At 34.7% G+C, this 12,470-nt stretch overlaps 1 protein-coding gene across 1 annotated transcript; it reads left to right on the top strand.

Moving 5' to 3' along the window:
* The first annotated feature begins 9,091 nt into the window (after positions 1-9,091).
* On the top strand, positions 9,092-10,676 carry LOC111406177. The gene is made up of 3 exons (XM_023035425.1): positions 9,092-9,369; positions 9,749-10,014; positions 10,465-10,676. Exons 1-3 carry the CDS (start codon positions 9,092-9,094, stop codon positions 10,674-10,676), a joined length of 756 nt encoding a protein of 251 aa, XP_022891193.1.
* Positions 10,677-12,470: the final 1,794 nt, after the last annotated feature.

Below are 12,470 nucleotides of genomic sequence, written 5' to 3' on the forward strand. Positions count from 1 at the left end.
AAAAAAAAAAAAAAGAAAAAAGAAGAAGAAGAATTAGCAATAAATTATGTCCTTTGTAAAACTCGTCTTTTGATATTCAGCTCTATTCATATCCCTAATTAAAATTTATATTTTTAGTCCTATTTAATAATGTGTACCTACGTAATACTAAAAGAGAAAATATAAAGAAGCATTATCAATAGAAGTATGAAAATGATGAAACAATAATTTACTTTCTTATCATATTAAAAGTATGAAAATGATGAAACAATAATTTACTTTTTGAAAAAAGCAAAGGACGTTTTCATTCACAAAAGAAAAAAAATTATCTACGCTATTCCTATCACAAATTCCAGTAGAATAAAATCAGTAAAAATCAACTTTTGTTGGCCAATAAAATTACCAAATTAATTAATAAACTCAAATTATAATAGACATTATATAATATCTATTTTAATTAATAATTCTATATAAAATGATATACCTACAAATAAATAATATTTGTAAGCAGTCCAAATTCAACATACATCATGGAACGAAGCAGCATAATTTAGGTTAAATGGCGACTTACCAGTTAGATGATGTCTGATGAATTGATGATAAGACATAATTAGTTAGAGAAAGTCTTGTATGATTATTAATTGATTAATTTATTAGGTAAAAAAAGTATTTAATTATTTTCCTGGAATTTTTATTTGGTCTTGCAGCAGCAATTCAGTTAGTGGGAACTACCAGGACAAGGACAAGATAATTTGTTAATAACTGAATTAGGTGGGCTGTCTTGGACGAACTATGCCAACATTTTCAACATTTTTCTCTCTCTAGAACTGTATCACGATTCCATGAAAGATATGATTTAATTATCACCTTCACCAATTTTTTAAATATTATACAGTTACAAGGTTTTGACAGAAAAAATTAATGAATCCAACTTACACATGAAGGGATGCAATGGAGATAAGTTTTAAATGAGTGAGTAAAGTTCAAGTGTAATGGTCATGGGAAGTGGCAACCATTCTCAAGAACCAAAAAGAGGAAGCCATTGAAATTTTCAAAATTTAAATCAGATGATTAACATTATATAAAAAAATTATTACAATTTTACCTTTTCATTTTCATGCTATTGTATGCAAAGATTCATTAGTGTTAAGGTGAATCACTAAGATTTAAAAGGATCTTACAGTAAAAATAAACTTGCGGAAAACGAAAAATTGAATATGAAGATATGTTTCACCCTAAAAGGGCCCCTATTCAATCTTGCGACCTAATCACCCGTTGAACATCACCAAAGGTGATATAGCTTAAGATCCACTAAATATTAACCAAGAACAGTACAGTATGTACGAAGAAACCAAAGGTTTCTTCGAGTTTCCTTTTGACTCTTTACAAACAGCAACCAAAACCCTCTCAATCACTAATCAACTATACAAAACAATCAGAGACTATCACTAAGTATACAGATTGAGATAGCACCAAGAATATTTTAGATTTACAGTAAAGAGAAAAAAAACCTTAATCTTTCACTTAGAGAGAAAAAGAGAGAAACAGGCGAAAGGGCAAAAGGCATCGAATCGTCCAGAATGAGGGCCGAAACCAAGTTAAGTATCTGACCAGCCAAATGTCATAATCCAAGGGTTAGGATGCAGCCACGTGGACGGTTGATCTTTACCCATTAAAGAGGCAAACAAGTTTTCTCCAAAAAACATGATTTCATAAACCGAAAATAATCATAATAGTCCATGTCCTTGCTTAAGTCCATCTGGGCCAAAAAGAAATAGTGAGTCAGCCCACATTAGGCCTGAGAATTTTAACCGAAAATGAATCTCCCGAACCGAAACCCAACCGGAATCGGAGGTTCCGGTCTGGTTCCCTAAAAAAATAAATTAGGAACCGATATATGTAACAAAAGGGTCTTTATGAAATTTATTAAATAAATGTATATAAAAATGCTCTGGGTAGAATAGAAATCGAATCGAAACCGACGGTTTGGGTTTGGATCCATTATTTACAAAGACCTGAATGATTCCATTTGCGAAATACCCAAAATACAATGGGTGGTTTTGGATAATGAAATACCCGGACTAACCCACCCGATGCCCAGGCCTAGCCCACATATTATAACAATTTCCACCTTGCTTAACTATTTCTTGATCTTTACTTGTGGATCTAGAGGACTATATCACTTTTGGTTCATTTGCTCTTAATACCTGCAAAAAAGAAAAAAATTATTAGTTCAAATCTTTTCAACACAAAACACTTGAAGTTCTGATTATTACTACCACAAGTAATATTCAGAATTTTCAAGCAATTTAGGAATTTGTTCGATGGTAATACCTTAATTCCTAAGCCTGTAGGATTAAATTCTATAGGAACTTTAACCAAACTAATCAGGCATTTTTCTGCCATATTTCTCACAAAGTGAAACTTTATGTCTATATGTTTAGTTCTGTCATGGTAGACAGGATTTTTACTCAAATGTATGGCACTTTGGTTATCTATATAAATCCTAACATAATTATTCTCAAAACCTATTTCATTTAGTAAACCTCTAAGCCAGACACTTTCTTTCACATCATCACATGTAGCAATGTATTTAGCTTCAATAGAGGATAATGCAACTAATTTTTGTAATTGTGACTTCCAACTAATGAAGCCATTACACAAATTGAAAATATGAAGATGTAGACCTTTTTTTTGTCTACATCACCAGCAAAATCAGAATCAGAGTAACCCTTTAATTTTACCCTTCATTGCTTCTTTTAAACATCAAACCTAATCCATAAGTACCTTTTAAATATCTTAGCATCCATTTCATGGCTAACTAGTGCGTTTAACCAGGGTTGGACATAAACCTACTTAAGGTACTAATACGATGAGCTAAGTTAGGCCTGTACACACCATAAGGTACATAATAGATCCTACAACATTTGCATAAGGTATCTTTTCCATTCTTATGTATTCATCATTTGTTTTTGGTGAGTTTTCACTAGATAACTTAAAGTGATTAGCAATAGGTAAGGTCACAGGTTTACACTCAAGCATAGAAAACTTTTCAAGTATGTTCTTTACATAAGAGTCTTGTTTCAACATTAACATGCAATTATTCCTATCTATTTCTATTTCCATTCCAAGAATCATTTTTTGCTTGTCCTAGATCTTTCATTTCAAATTCAGATTTTAATTTTAACTTAATGAAATTAATTTCAGATCTATCATGGCAAGCAAACAACATGTCATCAACATATAATAACAAGAAAATGGAATCAGGTCCACTTGAACCTTTATAGAAAAAAAGGAATCACAATTGCTTTTAACAAAACTTAAGGTCTGCACATAAGAATTAACTTTGATATACCATTGCCTGGGGGTTTGTTTCAGCCCATAAATTGACTTTTTCAGCAAACAAACCTTATTAACCTTTATCTTTACTTCACATCCCAAAGGTTGGTTCATGTATCAGGTTTCATCAAGATCACCATTAAAGAATGCTATTTTTACATCAAGTTGATCTAACTCCTAATTGAAATGAGCAGTTAAAGCCAACAATATTCTTATTGAGTGTATTTTGCCAATGGTGAGAAAATTTAACTGTAATCCACCCCCTCTTTTTGAGTAAATCCCTTGCCACTAATCTAACCTTATATATTTTATCTTGTGCATTTGAATCTCCTTATTTGATTTTGAAGATCCATTTGCAATCAATTATCTTTTGGTTCTTAGGTTTGGCAACCAAAACCCAGGTTTTATTTTTTTATGAGAGAGTCCATTCTTCATTCATAGTGTCTTTCCAGAACTTAGAATCTAGGGTTTTTATAATTTCATCAAATGTAGAAGGTTCAGAATTTAATGAGTCCAGGGCAGAGAAAAATGTGACAAATTCTTCATTATTAAATTTGGTAGGAGGCCTTATATTTTTCCTCTCTCTATTCCTAGTCAACTGATAGTCAACAAGTATTTTCTAAGGACTCCTCCTCAATTTCAGTTTTATTTTGTTCAGGATTTTCCTCAGATTGAGAGGTCTCCACCTCAATTAAACTATCTTGATTACCAGTTTGATTTTCCAGCATGGTTTTTTTTAACCGTGCAGGTTCTGAAGTTTTAAGATCAACAAACTCTACACAAGGCATGTCATTTTCATTAAAGATGACATTTCTACTAACAATGACTTTAAAACTATTTTGGCTTCTAACCCACAATCTGTAACCTTTTGGTTCCTCACCATAGCCCAGAAAAACACATTTTAGGGATCTAGGTTCAAGTTTCCCTCACTCTAATATGAATAGGCAGTGCAGCAAAAAACTTTTAGTTGACTATAATTAGGAATTTTTCTAGACCATAATTTTTCAGGGACTTGAAAATCAATGGCACTTGATGGACTTCTGTTTATTAGATAAGTTGCAGTTTTTAGAGTTTCTCCTCAAAAAAACTTAGGAATACCTGAACTGTACAACATACACCTTATCTTTTCCAATAATTATCTATTCATTCTCTCAGCAACACCATTTTGCTGAGGTGTGTACATTACAGTTTTATGTCTCAAAATTCCAAAATCTTTACAAAAAGAATTAAACTCAGTATTGCAAAACTCAAGTCCATTATCAGTTCTCAAGGTCTTGATTTTCTTATTTGATTGGTTTTCAATCATTAATTTCCATTGTTTAAAAGTTTGAAAAGTATTAGATTTTTGTTTAGAAGAAAAGTCCCGATTTTTCTTGAAAAATCGTCTACTATAAGTAGATAAAACCTAAACCAACTTAGAGTATTTACATAGATTGGTCCCCAAAGATCAGGATGTAAATAATCTAGAATGGAAGAAGATTTATGAGTACCAGTTTTAGAGGGTAGTTTTTTTTCTATTTTCCAAAAATACAGTTTTCACAAAAATCCAAACCTTTAACATTGTCACTTCTAAAACATCCAAGCTTATTTAAAATTGATAGTAGCTTTTTTGATATGTGTCCAAGTCTTTTATACCAAATTAAAGACTTATTTGAATCAAAGTTTAAGGCTGCAGTGCAATGATTAGACACAAATTTAGCAGACACAATATATATGCAATTTATTTTAGGAGAGGATATCACAGTTTTATTTCCTTGCTTAAGTGTTAGAAGCACTTTATAAATCATGATGTTATATTTGTCATCAAGTTCACTCAAGGAAACAAGGTTTCTTTTAAGCTTAGGTACATATCTAGTGTTTTCAAGTTCAAGAGTAGAATTGTTGTTTAACAAAAGTTTGACCTTTCCAATTCCCTTAACTTGACAACTCATGTCATTTCCTATCTGGATTTGTCTTCCATTGAGGTCAACAAATTCAGTATATCATTCTATTGTGGGGAACATGTGAAATGTGCATCTAGAGTCAAGGACCCACTCATTTGGGACCCTTCTGGTGGTAGTTGTCAGTCATTTTCGCAAGCAACAGCTACAGACCCCTGAAAAATGGTCTTATCTTTCAGATCATAGATATTCTTGAAACAATCTTTTATTCTGTGGCCAGTTTTTCCACAGTAATAATATTTTCTGATCTAGTTTTTGGTTTTCCATTGATTTTTATTCGTCTATTTAAATTTAGAGAATTGGAGTTTCCCTTTCTTATATAAGTTTTGATTATAGGGATATTGTTTCTTATTTTGGTTCTGTTTCTCCTTTATATATAACCCTTCACCATACTTAGAGTCTTTTGACTTGGCTTTTATTTCAAGTTCTTTATTTCTCAGGGCTGAAGTAGTTTTATCAATAGTAAGTTCTTGCCCCCATATTCTAAAGCATTTATGATATCTCTATACTTAGTGAGTTTAACAAAATACCACAACTTGTTGATCATCAGAAATATTTTTATGACAATTTGCCAGAGAGCTTATTCACAAAACTTACAAAGATTTTCTTCCCAAACCTTCCTGATGATCAACATTGTGATAAAAATATCAGTCTGTCAAGTTTTCTTCCAGTTAACTTAGTCCAGAGAGCTTCAGCAGATGTAATTTCCCGAACCTTCCTAATAACACTATCAGATAAGTGCAAAAAGATTGTACTCCATGTAGTGTCACTTAGTTCTTGCCTCCTATATGTACTAATTTCTACAGCACAATTACCATCAATGACTACAGCACACCTTTGCTGTAGCAATAATGCCCTCAATTTTTGGCGCCAGAGACTAAGGTCTCCAGTACCGTTCCATGTCTCAATTTTAAATTTATGTGTAGTAGACACGATGACAGATACGTACACAAAACAGTAATTATATAGTACACAAAGTATATTGATTCAGGTATATTATGCAGTTGATGAAGTGTGACTGAATGAATAAGACAGAATATACAATTGTATCTACTTATCTTGCAATACACAAATCAATTCAAAATAGCAGATACGAATTAGTTTGAGAGTGGTTTAAGGAGTGATAATCCTGCAGCCCAGTACTTTATCAGATTCCCAGATCCTCGTTTGAGATCTTGGACAAAGGTAAGTAGTAGAAGATTGCTTACCTTAATAATTGAAACCAAATAGATTACGATAACAGTTTAATAAATGGGGTTTAAGAAGATACCAGAGTCTGAAATTCTTAATGTTTTAGAGAATGAGGAAAATAATGAAGGAATGTTAGAACCGGATCAAGAAACACAATCCAGGTTCAAGAAGCCAATGAGTCACCAAAACTCAGTGTGACCTCAGTGGTGAGTCAAGAACTCACGAGGAACTGGACCGGGTCAGCTCAACTAGACAGAACGCAATACAAAAACAAAGATCAACCAAAGTAAGTAATGAGTTAAGGCAAATTAAAACGAGTTAAAGTGAGTAACAAGAAAAGTATAGCTTTTGGCCTTAAGAAAAACGATTAACAGATAAAGAACCCCTGATAAGAGTGTAAAAATATGATATTTTCCCCTCTTAATTGATGCATTCATGCAATTATACTATGTCAAAATGCAATAATTACTCCTATATTTTGGTTTAGATTGTGTTTTGGTGAAACAAATGAAATTCAGAAGAAACAAGCGAAAAGGGACCAAACTGGAAGAAAGCAAAAGTTCAGGGACCAAGTTGCAAATAATTCAAAGATGAGACGGGCGATGGAATGATGATTCAAGAATGCTAAGGGTCAATTGGGTACAATTAGAAGTCAAAGGAAGTGAAATATGATCATAACATATTCACAAATCAATTCTTAATCGAAAAAGTTACGCATCGATTTTCAGCCTTATATTAAGACCTAGTTTTGACATGGAAAAAGACTGATCTAGAAGATGATGTCTGAATCAAAGTTGTATCCTTTGAGTCGTCTTTCCAATTCAACTTGAATCACCTCAATCGGATATCGGGAAAAAAAGTTATGACTAAAATACTAAAAGTTATTCGACGAAGAAAATGACAATAACCATACGACCGCATGGTTATAAAGCCATGCAGTCGCACAAGCACCTCCAGGGAATTCCAGAGGCCAAAATGTTTCTACCATGTGACCGCAACACTTATAACCATGCGGTCGCATGATTATTCCTCGAGGCTGAAATTTCAATTTCCTTAATCGACTCAACCACTTATGGAAACACGGTTTCCACACGTTTTAAAACCCTAATCTCGACCAGAATGCCTACCATTCATTCTCTAACACTTTCCTTTGGTTTTTGGCTCAAGAAATCCATGGAGAACTAAACTTATTGGTGAAGCCACGAAGGAACTCGATTAGATTTGGGAATTTTCATGTCTTTTCTTTCTTAAATGTGTTCTTTCATTGTTAAACAATTCTAGATTTATATTTCTTATTCTTATGAACATGTTTTGAGGTTGGTTTAATTTGTATTAAATTTTTATGGATTCAATCACGTTTTTTCCATCGAATAATTGAAGTACTTATTGAATTTCAATCTTAAATCTCCTATTGGTGTGATTCTTTACCATTATATACTTGATGTATATAATCGCTTTTGGATCTAATTATTGTGGAATTATATTATGAAAGAAATCTAGGTTTGGGGAATTATTGTGGAATTGAATAGGTTTGAAGGTTAAATTTTCCAATTAAAGTGTTGGGATGAAAAATATTTTCATGCAAAAATTGATATTGATTGAACCAATCTAATCGAGGGAATTCCGCCACTTCACTATTTCATATATTGGTATTAAACTTTTACTTCAATTTATTCCAATCGTAATTTCACACAAATCACGGCAAAACCCCTAAGCTTTTGATCCTTTAAATAATTTTTCATCTCCCTGTGAATACGATACCCCAAAGTTGTACTACAATCACCACGTTAATATTTGGGCATAATCAAATTTTGGCGCCGTTGCCGAGAAGACGGTACAAATATTTGAAAGATTCTCGAGGAAAAGGGTGACTTTGTTCCTTTTCTTTACATTTTTTTAGTTAGTTTAGTTTATTTTCTTAATTATTTGTTATTTCTCATTTAGTTTCATTTTTTTTGTATTTTATAAACAGGCTTCGAGACGAGCGAGGGAGATTCATTGCGAGGCTTCAACCAGTGTTTGAATCACTTTCTAAACCTCTTTTCGATATTGAATCTGTTGGCACACACATCACATAACACCATGACTGATAGTGAACATGAAGAGATACCAACTAGGACTTTGCACGATTATCTCCATCCCACACGCACATCTATACCGTCATGCATCATATTTCTACCTAATATGGCACGTATGGATCTAAATTGGGAATGATCCAACTTCTTCCCACTTTTCACGGTCTTGAAAATGAAAACCCATATGTTTATATTAGGGAATTTGATGAGGTTGTTGCCACTTTTCACAATCAACGTGGTACAATGGATGTAGTGAGGCTTAGATTTTTCCCATTCTCTCTTAAAGAAAGAGCAAAAAGCTGGTTATATTCATTAAGACCACGCTCGATTGGGACTTGGGCTGAAATGACTCAAGCATTCTTTGGCAAGTACTTTTCCCACGACAAAACAACCGCATTGAAAAAGTAAATATCTTTTTTTACTCAAAAGGAGAGTGAAACTTTATATCAAGCGTGAGAAAAGTACAAAGAATTGCAAACCCTCTACCCCCATCATGGTTATGAAAGTTGGCGCATTGTGAGTTATTTCTATGAGAGATTATTACCTAGGGAGCGTCAATTTGTAAAAATGAAGTGTAATGGAGACTTCTTACAAAAAGACCCAGATGAAGCCATAGAGTATCTAAACGACTTAGCTGAAAAGGCTCATACTTGGATTGGACCTAATGCATCCGATAGAACTAATAGGTCACGACCTCAGGGAAACTCTACTAGCACAAACATTTATTACCTTAGGGAGGAAGACAACCTTAGAGCCAAGGTAGAAAGCCTCACTAGAGAATTAGAATCCCTACGTGCTAAGGATTCAAAACCTACACATGTTGTTTCCCGTGTTACGTCTGAAGGGTTTTATTTTGTGTGTGGTGGCAAGAGTGTGCTACTTATGCTGAGATAAGGGGACTTTATGAGGAACACTGTAATGCTTTAGGTATATATCAAAAGCCCTACACCCCTTACTCCGAGACTTAAAACCTAAGGTGGCGGAATCATCCCAACTTTAGCTGGAAGTCTGAGAACCAACAACATGCCTAACAAACTCGAGCTTACAATGCACCCCCACATCAACCCATGTCCTCTAGGAATTCCTTAGAAGACACCCTACATGCATTCATCTAGGTACAAGGCAAAACAAATAAAAAATTTGAGACTATGATTACCCAAGTAGTCGAGGAAAACAAAGAGATAAATAATCATATGTCTAAATTAACTAATGCCTTAGCTGTAGGGAACGTGGGAAGTTTCCAGCTCAAGCTCAACCAAACCTAAAAGGGCAGCACATGGCACAAATCTCAGGATCCGAAGAGACCCATTTTGAGGAGGCGAATGCTGTAACCACTAGATCAGGGAAAGTTGTAGAACTAACCCCTCCACCTAGAGAGAACCAAAAAGAGCCAAGTGAGCCTGATGGGAACAGTCCTAGTGAAAATGTAGTGGAAAACCCAGCTAGAATACCTTTCTCTCAAGCTCTCAAGTCCACTTCGAAATCAACAGGTCAGCATAATGAAATCCTAGAACACCTCAGACAAGTCAAAATCAATTTGCCTCTCTTGCATGCGATCTCTCAAGTTTCTACATATGTTAAATTCCTTAAGGACTTATGCACTGTAAAAAGGAAACATCATATAAAAAAACCGTCCTCTTGACCGAGCAAGTGAGTGTTGTGATAGAACAAAGGATCCTACCAAAGTATAAGGACCCTGGTTGTCTTACCATTTCTTGTGTCATTGAGAATCGTGAGTTTGCACAACCCTTCTTGATTTAGGAGCTAGTGTTAACCTCATGCCCTATGCTATATACTTTTGTTGGGTCTAGGAGAAATGAAACTCACCTCAGTGGTTCTACAATTAGCTGACCGGTCCACCATATGACCAAGGGGAGTAGTTGAGGATGTGTTAGTTCAGGTTGATAAATTTTACTATCCCATTGATTTCTTGGTATTAGATGTGAAGGTGGATGTTAACTTTAAAATTCCTATTATACTTGGTAGACCTTTCCTTGCTACAGTTAACGCTCTTATCAATTGCAGGAATAGTCTGATGAAGCTGACATTTGGAAATATGACTCTAGAAGTCAATATTTTTCATGTCACCAAACAACCTACAGAAGATGATGAATGCCATCAAACCTACATGATTGATGTATTCACTCAGTAGGAAGCATTTACAACAATTGATTCTGAACCTTTGAACTCTTTTATCCTAAATTCTTAAATTTCATGTGGTTTTGATGTTGATGAGTATACTAACATTTGTACTATTTTTGCAAAATTGCAGGACCAAAGGACTTCACCATGGCAACCCAAGTTTGAGTAATGGCCAGAAATGACTGGAGGACAGAAACCATCAAGCATTAAAAGCCCTAGGCCAGAATTGAAACAACTTCCTACAGGACTAAAACATGTGTTCCTTAGACCAGGTGATACCTTTTCTGTCATTATTTCATCAGAATTAGATGCATTACAATGTAACAACTTTTAAACATTCTGAATGAACACAAATCTGCATTAGGGTAGACCATAGCCGACATAAAAGGTATTAGTCCTTTCATTTGTTCCCATATGATTCATCTAAAGGAAGGAGCTAATCCTAGGAGAGACCCACAACGTAGACTAAACCCAAAAATGAAGGAAGTGGTAAAGAATATTAGAGAATTAACTACAACAGATTTTCAGCACGTTTTAAATTCTTGTAATTAGTTGTAATCCCCTAATTCTAGACAGTTTTCCCTGTAATTAGTTCTAATTCCCATCTTTTGTAATTCCCTAATTCTAGACCGTTTATCCCTGTAATTAGTTCTAATCTCTATATTCTAGGATAGTTTCCACTTTTGTATTTTGGGTAATTCAAGGCAATGCCCAAATTTTTGTATATATATTCATTCTCAATCAATGGAAAAGTTAAGCCATTGTTTCTCAATATTCCTCTCTATATTTCAACATGGTATCAAGAGCCTAATCTCTTTGGGCTTATTTTTTTTCCAGACAACCACGAAAAAAAAAAATTATTTCTTCAATGGCTTCTGAAGCGATCTCCTCTTCCACCAACGACCCTATCACCATCCAAAACTCCCAGGATCTTCACCATCCCCTCTTTACAATCAATTTCTCCAATATCACCAAATTGTCATCCACCAATTTTTTCACATGGAGCCTTCAAATCAAATCACTTCTTGAAGGTTATGATCTTCATCACTTCATTGATGGCACTCACACTCCACCACCACCCATTGTCACTACCAATGGTGTTGCATCCCCAAATCCAGCATACACAAATTGGAAGCGTCAAGATCGTCTCATCTTTAGCGCTCTCCTTGTGCTATCTCCGTTTCACTGCAACCGCTTACTGCTCACACTACCACTTCCCTTGATGCATGGCAAACCTTAGCCCATACCTACGCCAAACCATCCCGTGGTCATATTAAACAATTGAAGGAACAATTAAAGTGGTGTAACAAAGGCTCAAAATCAATTAGTGAATATATGCAGGCGATAAAGACTCGTGCCGATGAACTCGCTCTTCTAGGGAAGCCAGTTGATGATGAGGATCTTATTGATCAAGTTCTTGAAGGACTTAGTGATGAGTACAAATCTGTTATTGATGCAATTAATGCCCGTGACACATCAATTTCTTTTGCTGAACTCCATGAGAAACTTCTCAACAAGGAAGCATCTCTTCAGATCGCTCAACCATCTCTCTATCATTACCTGCAACGGTAAATCCCACAGCCTTTCGGAATCTTCCACATTGGCGTCCACCAGTCGCCAATCCACAACAATCAGGCCCTACCACTATGGTTTCTCCTCATGATCAATGTCAACCCAAACCTTATTTGGGTCATTGTCAAGCATGCGGCATTCAAGGACACACTGCTAAACGATGCCCAATGTTTCGGCTTGTCACTAATCAACAATCCCCGGCACTTCGTCCTCAAGGCTCTCATGGATATCG

This window comes from Olea europaea, chromosome 1 (genome assembly GCF_002742605.1).
Source record: "Olea europaea var. sylvestris chromosome 1, O_europaea_v1, whole genome shotgun sequence".
Classification (NCBI taxonomy): Eukaryota; Viridiplantae; Streptophyta; class Magnoliopsida; order Lamiales; family Oleaceae; genus Olea; species Olea europaea.

Coding starts and splice junctions, on each gene's coding strand:
- LOC111406177 (XM_023035425.1), top strand. CDS start 9,092: ATGAAGTGTAATGGAGACTTCTTACAAAAAGACCCAGATGAAGCCATA. Junction 9,370..9,748: donor TCCCGTGTTACGTCTGAAGG/GTTTTATTTTGT, acceptor CCTTAGCTGTAG/GGAACGTGGGAAGTTTCCAG. Junction 10,015..10,464: donor GTCCACTTCGAAATCAACAG/GTCAGCATAATG, acceptor TCTTGGTATTAG/ATGTGAAGGTGGATGTTAAC.